At 43.6% G+C, this 12306-nt stretch overlaps 1 protein-coding gene across 1 annotated transcript; it reads left to right on the forward strand.

Annotated features, from left to right (window-relative positions):
- The first annotated feature begins 1288 nt into the window (after window positions 1-1288).
- On the forward strand, window positions 1289-9720 carry PLA2G1B (phospholipase A2 group IB). Its single transcript, XM_061170156.1, has 4 exons — window positions 1289-1352; window positions 3984-4143; window positions 4634-4761; window positions 9596-9720. Exons 1-4 carry the CDS (start codon window positions 1319-1321, stop codon window positions 9718-9720), a joined length of 447 nt encoding a protein of 148 aa, XP_061026139.1. The 5' UTR covers window positions 1289-1318.
- The last annotated feature ends 2586 nt before the right edge of the window (window positions 9721-12306 follow it).

The raw sequence follows: 12306 nt of genomic DNA on the forward strand, positions 1-12306 counted from the left end.
AAACGCACCATAATGGGGGCGGTATGGGAGTGCAGAGGAAGGACGGGGCGGTGGGGAGGGGAATGGTAGTTTAAAAAAAAAAAAAAAAGAACCAAATGGGAGAGCACCAAGTAAACCAATTATAAAATATTGTATATTATGTGAAATATCCAGAATAGGTAAATCTATAGAGACAGAAAGCAGATTAGTGGTTGCTGAGGGCTGGGGGAAGGTGACTGCTAATGAGGACAGGGTTTCCTTTGGGGAGAATGAAAATCTTCTAGAGTTAGGTAGAGAGGGTCGTTGCACAACTCCGTGAATGTACTACATGCCACTGAATTGTTCACTTTAAATATAAAATGGAGGACTTCCCTGGCAGTCCTGTGGTTAAGACTCCCTCTGCGCTCCCACTGCAGAGGACGCAGGTTCGATTCCTGGTCGGAGAACTAAGATCCCACGTGCCACGTGGTGCGGCCAAATAAATAAATAAATAAAATTTTAAAATAAAATGGTTAATATTATAATAAATAACGCTATATAAATAAATAATAATAAAGTCTTACAATGTGAATTTCACCTAAAAATGTTATTTAGACCTTTGATATGACAATTCTAAAACCCTTTTTATTCTACAAGTCAGATCCAAGCCTTTAGAATTCCAAAGCCCAGGGTTTTCTTACAAGCCCACTGTGGGGAATGGGGAGAAGGGAATGGTATTGATGTAGTGGGGAAAAAATTAAATGTGTGCCTTAGAATCAGACATACCTAAGTTTGAGCCCCTGCTTTGCCATTTGCTAGCTGTGTGACCTGAGGCAAGTTGCTTCATCTCTCTGAACCTGTTTCCTCATCAGCAAAGTACATAATTGATGGGAACCATTCAACGAGACCCACAGCCCAGGCTCAAGCACATGAGAGGACATGGAGGCAACCGTCACTTCCTTCCCATCCCCCTTCTCCCGGTTGTTCAATGGGGTTGACAGCTTTGCCACACACACACCGCCCCCCCCATATACACACACATACACACAAATGATGAAGCTGGGCTGAGTGCAAAGGGGTGGGTGTGAGGGTCAAGATTCCAAGATGTGCACCTCCAGAAATAATCCCTTTCGTTCAAAAGCACTGATGACAAATATGTACACTACTTCCAATGCCCCCCGGCTGCCAGGGCTTGCTTGTTGTTCAGGAATATTTCTGCAACAGACAGACTCAAGGCCAACCCAGAGTCAGCAGGGAGCAAAGCAAACACTACAGTCTTATCTTGGGGCGGTGGGGCAGCTATAAGAAGGGAGGCCATGGTGACATCAGTCTCTTCTCTTGCTCACCAACTGACAACAGGATGAAACTCCTCGTGTTGGCTGCTCTGCTCACAGGTAGGCGAGTCCCCCCAGCTCCACCCCTTCCTGAGCTGAGATCTCTCTCCTCTGCAGTGGGGCCCACAAGTCACAAGGCTGGCCAGACCTGGAGTCTTTTTCAGGGCTCACCGTGGGGCTTAAGAGGTCCCATATTGGGGTCCCCTCAAATCCCCCCCGCAGCTGGCACCCTTTCAACCTTCAGGTCTGAACTCAGATGACCCATCTCAGAAAGGCTTACCCCTTCCATCCAAGCTAAGAGAGCCCCCTCTCCTTTTCCCCTACCATATGGCCTCGGTACAAGGTCTTCTCAACGCCTGTCTTTGCCTGCAGTGTGTCTGTTGTTGATTCATTTCTTTCCTTATCCCACACCCACACCTAAGCATGGGCTCCATGGGAGCAGGAATAGTGCTGTTTGCACTATTTATTGAATAAACTAATAGAATCAGAATTCACTAGAATTCAAATCCCATCCCATTCAGCCATTGTTCATTCATTCACTCAACATTGATGGTATCACAGCCTCTAAGGTATCAGGCTCAGGGTTGAGACTGGAGACTCAGAGATGAACGAGCCATGCTCCCCGTCCGAGGAGCACGCACGCCTGCGCACACACACGAGCAGGAGCTTTGTGCAGGTCTGGCCTCTGCAAAGAGCAGAGCTGGCTGGATCAGAGAGAAAGAAAGTGGAGGCAAGTAGAAGGGGGGGTCTGGAGATGGGCCAAGGTAGCCAGGCCACTCCCGTCTGAGCAGGCTCCAGGCTCTGCTCCTGGACGCAGCCTCTGTGGGCTGCCACCGTGGAGGCTGCTCTTGGGGGAGAACGACCAGCTGCCGCCCTTCCTTCGCCCTGGAGCTTAAGCACATGGAGCGGCTTCAGTGTCCACAGCAGATCAAGCACAGGAAGGGCCTGGTATGGGGCAAAGAGATGACACTGATGGCCGATTGGATAGTATCCCCAAATCACTTAGCGCCATCTTCTCTTTAGGGCACCAAATCTCACAGGTAGGGCTCTACACAGGAGGTAAAGAGGTCCTGCTTCCAAGTCGGCTATTCCAAGCCTTGTGCTTGATTTGGGCAAACACTCAGCTAGAGGCTGACTTTGAAAACTTACCTAATAGATAATTATTGAGTATCTACTATGTGCCAGGCACTTTTAAAAATTCACATATTGGGACTTCTCTGGTGGCACAGTGATTAAGAATCTGCCTGCCAATGCAGGGGACACGGGTGTGAGCTCTGGTCCGGGAAGATCCCACATGCTGCGGAACAACTAAGCCAAATAAATAAGTAAATAAATAAAGAATTACTTTAAAAAAAAATCACATATTGATGATTTCATTCATGTAACTCTTCATATATTTATTGAGTGCTTCCTTTGTGTCAGGCCCTGGGGAATAAAATCCATGAGGCCTGTCCTTGAGGAGTTTATGGTCCTATGAGAGGGAGGCATTAAATAGAGGGATACGGATTGTTCGAGGTACTATAAAGAACATGAAGAAAAGTGGTAGCAGAGGAGCCACTGAGCTTGAGTGGTCAAAGCACCTCTTTGAAGAGGTAGCATTTAAACCAAGATGTTCCAGCCTTTTGAAAATTGAGCTGACCAGTGTGCCGGGCAGAGGGAAGAGCAGGTGCATGGGTCCCGGGGCAGAAAAGAGGTTGTCCTGTTCCCTGTTGAGAACAGAGGCCACACAGGCCTCTCACTATTCCTTACATTCCTGCCCCCTCCAACCCTGTCATTCCCCCACCCAACCCTCCGTTTAGATTCCCCTGCCCTACACCAATTTTTCCACCTTCTAACACAATATCCAATTTCCTTATTTATTACTTTTATTGCTTATTGTTTTTCTCCCCAGCTAGGACATAAACTCAGTGAGGTTATAGATTTTTTTATTTGCTCAATGATGTATCTCCAGCTCCCAGGGCAGTGACTAGCACATAGTAGGTGCTCAATAAATATTTGCTGGATAAATAACGGGGATAGTTTTAAACTATCATATGTTCACACAAAAACTAGTACACAAATGTTCATAGCAGCATTATTCATAATAGCCAAAAAGTAGAAACAACCCAAATGTCCATCAAGTGATGAATGGCTAAAAAAAATGTGGTCTATCTATGCAGTGGAACATTATTCAGCCATAAAATGGAATGAAGTACTGATACATGTTATAACAAGGATGAACCTCAAATCGTTATGTGAAGTGAAAGAAGCCAGTCACAAAAGGCCATATATTGTATGATTCCATTTATACAAAGCGTTCAGCATAGGGAAATCCATAGAAACTGAAAGCAGATTAGTCGTTGCCAGAAGGGAGGGGGGAAAGGGGAGCGATTGTTAATGGGTACTGGGTATTCTTTTGGGGGTGATGAAAATGTTCTGGAATTAGTAGTGATTGTTGCACAACTCTGTGAATATGTTAAAAACCACTGAATTGTACACTTTGGTTAAAATGGTGAGTTTTATATTTTGTGAGCTGTTAAGAAAATTCCTATTCACTTTACCAGGTTCCTGTATCCAGCTCTTTTCAGGGGAGGCGGCTGGCCGGGGTCAGGGGGACGGCGTGGGGTCTGAGAGAGCAAGCAGGCAGTGGGGTCCCTGGGGCGCCGGCAGCCAACCAGGACGTATCTGAACTCTGGCTGTGTCTTCCTGCAGTGGGCGCTGCCCAGAGTGGCATCGGCCCGCGGGCGTTATGGCAGTTCCGCGGCATGATCAAGTGCGCGATCCCCAGCAGTAAACCCTTGATGGATTTCAACAACTACGGCTGCTATTGTGGCCTGGGTGGATCAGGGACCCCTGTGGATGAACTGGACACGTGAGTTGATCTGCCGGGAGAGTATCCCTGGGATGGGAGGATGGCACAAGCCAAAGATCTCACGAGGCACAGAAAGGAGATTTGCCTATTTGCTGAAGATAACACACGTTCACCTCATATAAACAAGATAAGCCTGAATCCAATGCTCCCTGTCGGGGATGGAAAGCAGGTCAGGGATGTAAAGTAGTGGGTGCTGCTGCCCTCTAGTGGCAGGACTTTGCAACACAAAAACACTGCAAGGGTTCAATCTTCTGCAGTGGTGAAACCCTCACTGCATCTTCAGAATACAGGCTTGTACTGTATTCCTGAAACCATTTTAAAATCTCCTTCAGTAAACATGAGAAAAGGACAATTTTTTCAAGCCGCAGGACCAGTACCTCTCACAGCAGGTCAGCTAAAACATCCCCACCTGTTCCTGAGGGAGCAGGTTCAGGCTGACCTGCTGCCCTACCCCTGCTCCTGCCTCAGCTCTGTCCCTCCCCCTCTCCAGGTGCTGCCAGACACACGACAACTGCTACATAGAAGCCAAGAAACTAGACAGCTGTACATTCCTCCTGGACAATCCCTACACCGAAACCTACTCATACTCGTGTTCTAACACTGAGATCACCTGCAACAGTAGGTTTACCCCCTTGTTGGCTCAAAGGCCCTCAGTAGGCATGGGGAGAAATAATTGTAATGATAGTCACCACTGATTGATCATTTTCTTGGTGCCGGGCAGTGTCTCCTTTAATCCTCGAAACAACCCTATGGGATAGGTACTATATATTATCCCCATTTTGCAGATGAGGAAACTGAGGCTCAGAAGGCTGAGCTAATTGCCCAAGGGCACACAGCCCATAAATGGTGGTGTTTTGTTTTTTACATAATTTTTAAAATTTATTTATTTTATTTATTTATTTTTGGCTGCATTGGGTCTTCGTTGCTGTGTGCAGGCTTTCTCTAGTTGCGGCAAGTGGGCGCTACTCTTTGTTGCGGTGCGCGGGCTTCTCATTGCAGTGGCTTCTCTTGTTGCAGAGCACAGGCTCTAGGCACGCGGGCTTCAGTAGTTGTGGCTCCCGGGCTCTAGAGAGCAGGCTCAGTAGTTGTGGCGCATGGGCTTAGTTGCTCTGTGGCATGTGGGATCTTCCCGGACCAGGGCTCAAACCGTGTCCCCTGCATTGGCAGGTGGATTCTTAACCACTGCACCACCAGGGAAGCCCCGGTGTTTGGTTTTTGCACATAGGTCTATATGACTCCAAAACCTCTGCTTTTAACTGCCATGCCGTAGTGCTTCATTGTTTCATAAAAAGAGCTAAGAACTAGCACATATCAGGTTTTCATCGCATGCCAGGTACTAGGCAAGGTGTGTATATGAGATAGGTTTTATTAAGCCCATTTTACAGTTTAGGAAGCTGAGGCTCAAAAATAGTCACTTGCCCCAAATCACACAACTTATGAGTGGTAGGGCCAGCATTTGAACTCAGTTGCTTCTGATTTTAAAGGCTCTGGTCTTAACCACTAAGTTATGCAGCGCTCATGGTGAAATGTGTCTCTTCATGAAGGCGGTTCTGAAAAGCAGACAATTCAGAGAGGTGTAGGGTATTGTCGTGTGAGACCAGCATTCTGAATTTTCATTGCCCTTCATTTTGCACTCACAGATACATCCCACTTTTTAAAAAACGTACCAACAACACTGGAATAACCATAATCCAACTCCCCAAGTGCCAAGAAAAAAATTACCTGGCATCTCATCATCCTAAGAAATAAATGGTTTCATGCCTCTGTGTTCCTTTTCACCCTTATCTTTGGAATAAGGCTTATGTCATTTTAACTTGGCTAGGCATGTGCCCATCTCAAGTCCTTTGCTTCTTCTGCATGAAACACTTCCCACCAGATATCTGATTGAGTCACTCCCTCTTTCTAGATCTTTCTTTAGATGTTGTTTTCTCAGTGAGGTCTTCCCTCAACATGTTCTTTTATTTATTTTTTGTTTTTTGGCTGGGCGCCGCGCCCGACCAGGGATCGAACCCAGGCCCCCTGCAATGGAAGCTCGGGGTCCTAACCACTGGACCGCCAGTGAATTCCCTCAACGTGTTCTTTTAAATTGCAAACACACTCCCTCCATCTCTCCAGCATTATCCTTTTTCTCTCTGCTTTATTTTCTCCACAGAATTTCTGAACGGCTGATATATTTATGTTATTTCTTCATTTGCTATCTCTCCAATAGAAAGTAGGATTCACAGGGACAGGGATTGTTGTCTGTTTTCTTCATTGCTGTATCCCCAGAATCTAGAGCAGAGCCTGGCATCCTGCTGGATGTAAATGTTTGATGAATGCACAGTCTAGATACAATCTTGCATTCTGCATTTTCTCCCTTATCACCATGTTATGACCATGTTTCCATATTGTTTCATAGTCTTCATTGTTACTTCTTTCATCACTGCATAAAATAGCTTAATTTGCTTACACAGTCTCCTGGTAACAGAGATTTTGGTTTTGCTCCACTTCAGAAAGCCAAATACATGGGAAATCATATTATTGCACTGCAACTTGATCAGCAAGAGTTTCTTTCTATGGATTCTGGACTCCTTTACCAATTTGATGAAAGCTATAGACACTCTCCCCAGGAGAAACACACACACACACACACACACACGCACATTTTTGCAAATAATTATTTTTAACTGCAACTGCCTTCTCCCCCCAAAAGCAGGTCAAGAAGCCTGCAGCAGAAGATGTTTATTCACATGATTAACAATAACTTGCTACATACACACTATTATATATAAAATAGGCAACAAGGACCTACTGTATAGCACAGGGAACTATATTCAATATCTTGTAATAACCTATAATGGAAAATAATCTGAAAAAGAATATATATATGTATAACTGAATCACTTTTGCTGTACACCTGAAGCTAACACAACATTGTAAATCAACTATAATTCAATAAAAAAATTAAAAGAAAAAAACAATAACTCACTAAATAATTATTTCATTATGCACACTTCATAATCTAGTTAAGCACTAATTTATGCTTTAATGGAGTGGGTGAGGAAAACATTCATGATTTTTAAGAGAAAGGAGCAGAGAGAAACAAAACCTTAATAAGATTATTGAAGGTAAGCAGATATACATAATTAAATTATGGATAATAAAGCTGAAATTTATTTTTTTATTTTTTGCATTTTTTAAACATCTTTATTGGGGTATAATTGCTTTACAATGTTGTGTTAGTTTCTGCTGTATAACAAAGTGAATCAGCTGTATGTATACATACATCTCCATATCCCCTCCCTTTTGCGTCTCCCTCCTACCCTCCCTATCCCACCCCTCTGGGTGGTCACAAAGCACTGAGCTGATCTCCCTGTGCTTTGCAGCTGCTTCCCACTAGCTATCTATTTTACATTTGGTAGTGTATATATGTCCATGCCACTCTCTCGCTTCATCCCAGCTTACCCTTCCCCCTCCCCGTGTCCTCAAGTCCATTCTCTACATCTGTGTCTTTATTCCTGTCCTGCCCCTAGGTTCTTCAGAACCCTTTTTTTTTTTTTTTTTTTTAGAGTCCGTATATATGTGTTAGCATATGGTATTTGTTTTTCTCTTTCTGACTAACTTCACTCTGTATGACAGACTCTAGGTCCATCCACCTCACTACAAATAACTCAATTTCGTTTCTTTTTATGGCTGAGTAATATTCCATTGTATATATGTGCCACATCTTCTTTATCCATTCATCTGTTGATGGACACTTAGGTTGCTTCCATGTCCTGGCTATTGTAAATAGTGCTGCAATGAACATTGTGGTACATGTCTCTTTTTGAATTATGGTTTTCTCAGGGTATATGCCCAGTAGTGGGATTGATGGGTCACATGGTAGTTCTATTTTTAGTTTTTTAAGGAACCTCCATACTGTTCTCCATAGTGGCTGTATCAATTTACATTCCCACCAACAGTGCAGGAGGGTTCCCTTTCCTCCACACCCTCTCCAGCATTTATTGTTTGTAGATTTTTTGATGATGGCCATTCTGACTGGTGTGAGGTGATACCTCATTGTAGTTTTGATTTGCATTTCTCTAATGATTAGTGATGTTGAACATCCTTTCATGTGTTTGTTGGCAATCTGTATATCTTCTTTGGAGAAATGTCTATTTAGGTCTTCTGCCCGTTTTTGGATTGGGTTGTTTGTTTTTTTGATATTGAGCTGCATGAGCTGCTTGTATATTTTGGAGATTAATCCTTTGTCAGTTGCTTCGTTTGCAAATATTTTCTCCCATTCTGAGGGTTGTCTTTTTGTCTTGTTTATGGTTTCCTTTGCTGTGCAAAAGCTTTTAGGTTTCATTAGGTCCCATTTGTTTATTTTGGTTTTTATATCCATGAAATGTATTTTAAATGTTATTTTTGTTGTTTCTTTTGGTTACAAAAGTAAACAAGGTCAAAGTAATGTAATTTCAAATTCTACAGTAATGTATGCCATGGAAAGAAGAAGGCACCTATAATCCTAATACCCAAGATAACCAGTTAGATGTATTGCCCTTCAAATTTTTTTGGCATATACTATGTATTCTTTCCCTTTAATAAAATATCTTGGGGGCTTCCCTGGTGGCGCAGTGGTTGAGAATCTGCCTGCCAATGCAGGGGACACGGGTTCGAGCCCTGGTCCGGGAAGATCCCACATGCCACGGAGCAACTAAGCCCGTGAGCCACAACTACTGAGCCTGCGCGTCTGGAGCCTGTGCTCCGCAACAAGAGAGGCCGCGATAGTGAGAGGCCCGCGCATCGAGATGAAGAGTGGCCCCCACTTGCCGCAACTAGAGAAAGCCCTCGCACAGAAACGAAGACCCAACACAGCCAATAAATAAATAAATAAATAAATAAATAAATAAATTTTTAAAAAGTGAAATTCTTTAAAAAAAATATCTTGGAAACATTTCCGCATATAGACATAATTATTCTAAATGTATAATATTGTATTTTAAGGCCATTCTGTAATTTTTAAAATATGTGCTTTAGAGAAATTGGCTTATGAAACTTCACTAAGTTGAAATGTACAATACTTTGCTGCCTTAAGTATATGTCATAGTATTTTCCATACGGTTTGCAACTGCTTGCCTATGTTATCAGAGTTCTGTGGTTATATGGGGTTTAAAAGCAGTGAGTACATTTAGAGGTGTGAAATAGACAGAACTTTCCAAAAAGCAGCTATCACACGTAGGATCACCAGATAAAACAGGCTGCCCAGTTAAATTTGATTTTCAGATAGACAAGAAATGATTTTTTTAGTCTGTCCCAAATATTACATACATTGTTGATCTGAAATTCCAGTATTTTTATTTGCTTTATCTGTCAACCCTAAATTTGCACCAGTGGAATGGCCACCAGGTCATTTCAGTTAATTCTTCCTGCCCCTGGATTGTACAAAGCATGAACCGCCTTGGCTCAGTCCTCTGTTCTTGCCCTTTTCCAGGCAAAAACGATGCCTGTGAGGCCTTCATTTGCAACTGTGACCGCACTGCTGCCATCTGCTTCTCAAAGGTCCCGTACAACAAGGAGCACAAGAACCTGGACACCAAGAAGTACTGTCAGAACTGAGTATCGTCCCAGGAAATTGTGATTCCCTACCTGCCCCATGGCTTTCACCTTACACCATGCCCTCCAATAAAGTACCTTGTTGAAAGGCCTCCCATTTGGAGATTCTTTTATTCTCTATCTACTGAACACGACTAAATCACTTCCTGGTCCTTTGTGAGCATCATTCCTTCTAGCCTTGGAAGTTGAATTAGAGGGATATTTCTAGGAAGTGAGTACCATGAGACTTTAATAATGATTAACAACCACTGATAATTTACTCTGTGCCAGAACTGTGTGTCTCTAAATTCCCTGGACAGCCCTATAAGATTTTTTTTTTAATTTATTTATTTTTTATTTATTTATTTTTGGCTGTGTTGGGTCTTTGTTGCTGCGCACGGGCTTTCTCTAGTTGCAGTGAGCAGGGGCTACTCTTCGTTGAGGTGCGCGGGGCCTCTCATTGTGGTGGCTTCTCTTGTTGCGGAGCACGGGCTCTAGGCACGCAGGCTTCAGTAGTTGTGGCACGTGGGCTCAGTAATTGTGGCTCGCAGGCTCTAGAGTGCAGACTCATTAGTTTTGGTACACGGGCTTAGTTGCTCCAAGGCATGTGGGATCTTCCCGGACCCGGGCTCGAACCCGTGTCCCCTGTCTTGGCAGGCGGATTCTTAACCACTGCGCCACCAGGGAAGTCCAGCCCTATAAGATTTAGACACTATTAGCAAATCCTATTTTTCTAAGCTGAACTTCAATAGGCCAGGTCACTTGCCCACCAAGATTCATCTCGTAAGTAGCAAAGAAGGGATCTGAACCCAGCAAGTCCAACAGCACACACGCTCTTAACCATGACCCTGCCCTGCCTGAAGTGGTGGGCTCCTCAGTTTGAGCCAAATCTCGCCCCCTTATTTCTCTGCCTCCGTTTCCAACTGCGTTAAACATTTTTTCCTATAACTCCTTTCTAAACCCCTCAAAGCCTTCACCGCACTCTACAAGCTGATTTTTACACTGTAGTCATGAAATATAATTAACAATAACAGCTTCTACATCTTGAGCACCTACCACATATCACTGTGCTAAGGGCTTTCCGTGTCTCATCTCATTAAGCATTCAAACCAGCTCTGTGAGATCGATGTTATTGCCCCCATTTTATGGATGAGGAACTAAAAACTCAGAGAAGTCACTTGCCTGAGATCACACAAATGGCAGAGTCAGGACTTGACCAGATCTGTCTGCTTGGCAATGCCTGAGTTCTTAACCACTAAGTCACTCGGCCAAGTTTCTCTACAAAGGTTTATGACTGCACTGGTACTGAAATTCACCAGAAAGAGTGGGGAGGGGCACAGCGGGAACTGAATTGGAAAAGCAAAGAGATGAGAAAGGATGATGTGGACTATGAGAAGCCATCACTGAGCAGTTTTAAACCACTGGAGGCTGCTGGGTGTATGGTGGGCAGCAAAGGAGTGTGTGCAGATTTGTCTTTCAGCCCAATTTCTCCTTCATTTCATTCATCCATTCAATGAATATTTATTGAATACTCTCTCTGGGCCAGACACAGTACAAAATGCTGAGGACACAATGTATTTGGGACTGGCCTGAAGACAATGATTTATTGTTAGTAGCTGCCTTCAGTTTAGTCTTCTCTGAAACTTTTTTTTTCTTGCTGTCAAACTGACATATGCTACATAACATATGCTATGCTCTATGCTCCAGACTGTGCCAAGCATTTTGCACAATTACCTCATCATCCTCACAACAGCTCTATAGTTGAAGGTATTATTACCTCCCCATTTTACAGATGAGGAAACTGGCTCAAAAAGGCAAGTGATTTGTCAAAGGCCACCCTTTCATAGATGGGATAGCTGAGATTGGAACCCAAACCTGGATAATTTAGAGGAAAAGTGCCATCACACCATGAATTTGCTGAAGGCAGAATGAGGTGTCTTAATCACTTTTGTATCCCTATCTGCCTGGTACTGTCCTTGATACGTGCGGCAGTCAATAAATAATTGCTGAATGAAGTGTTGGTCATTAGCTCTCAGGACCTTTTGGCAGGCAAGAACGGGACTATTGTCAAATGCAAATTCATCAAACCTAAGTAGAATGGCTATACATACTGTGCTACAGTATGATTGCAAGGGATACACAATTAAGTTAGACCTGGCCTCATCCTTCAAAGAACTGTAAAGGTTATAAACGTCTTTCTTCTATGAAAGGAAACTGCAAGCCCCTGTTTAGATGGGAAAAAAATGTTTCTTTTTCTTTTTTTTTTTTTTGGTTGCGTTGGGTCTTAGTTGCGGCATGCATGTGGGATCTAGTACTGGGCCAGGGATCAAACCCAGGCCCCTTGCATTGGGAGCCCGCAGAGTCTTAACCACTGCGCCACCAGGGAAGTCCCGAAAAATAAGATTTTAGGGGACTGTTGCTTACTCCTATTTTTTTCGGTTGATAAACAACAGAGAAGAGAGTCACCCAAGTACTCCAACTGGGCTCTAAAAATATCCTTTGACGTAAAAACCTACCTCTTTTTATCATCCCAAGTGTTGGGGGAGAGAGAACAAATTCCTTTAACGATCTTTAATGAGCATCTGCGGGGTGCTCACTACAGGAAACGGA

Source organism: Eubalaena glacialis, chromosome 15, assembly GCF_028564815.1.
Source record: "Eubalaena glacialis isolate mEubGla1 chromosome 15, mEubGla1.1.hap2.+ XY, whole genome shotgun sequence".
NCBI classification, from domain to species: Eukaryota; Metazoa; Chordata; class Mammalia; order Artiodactyla; family Balaenidae; genus Eubalaena; species Eubalaena glacialis.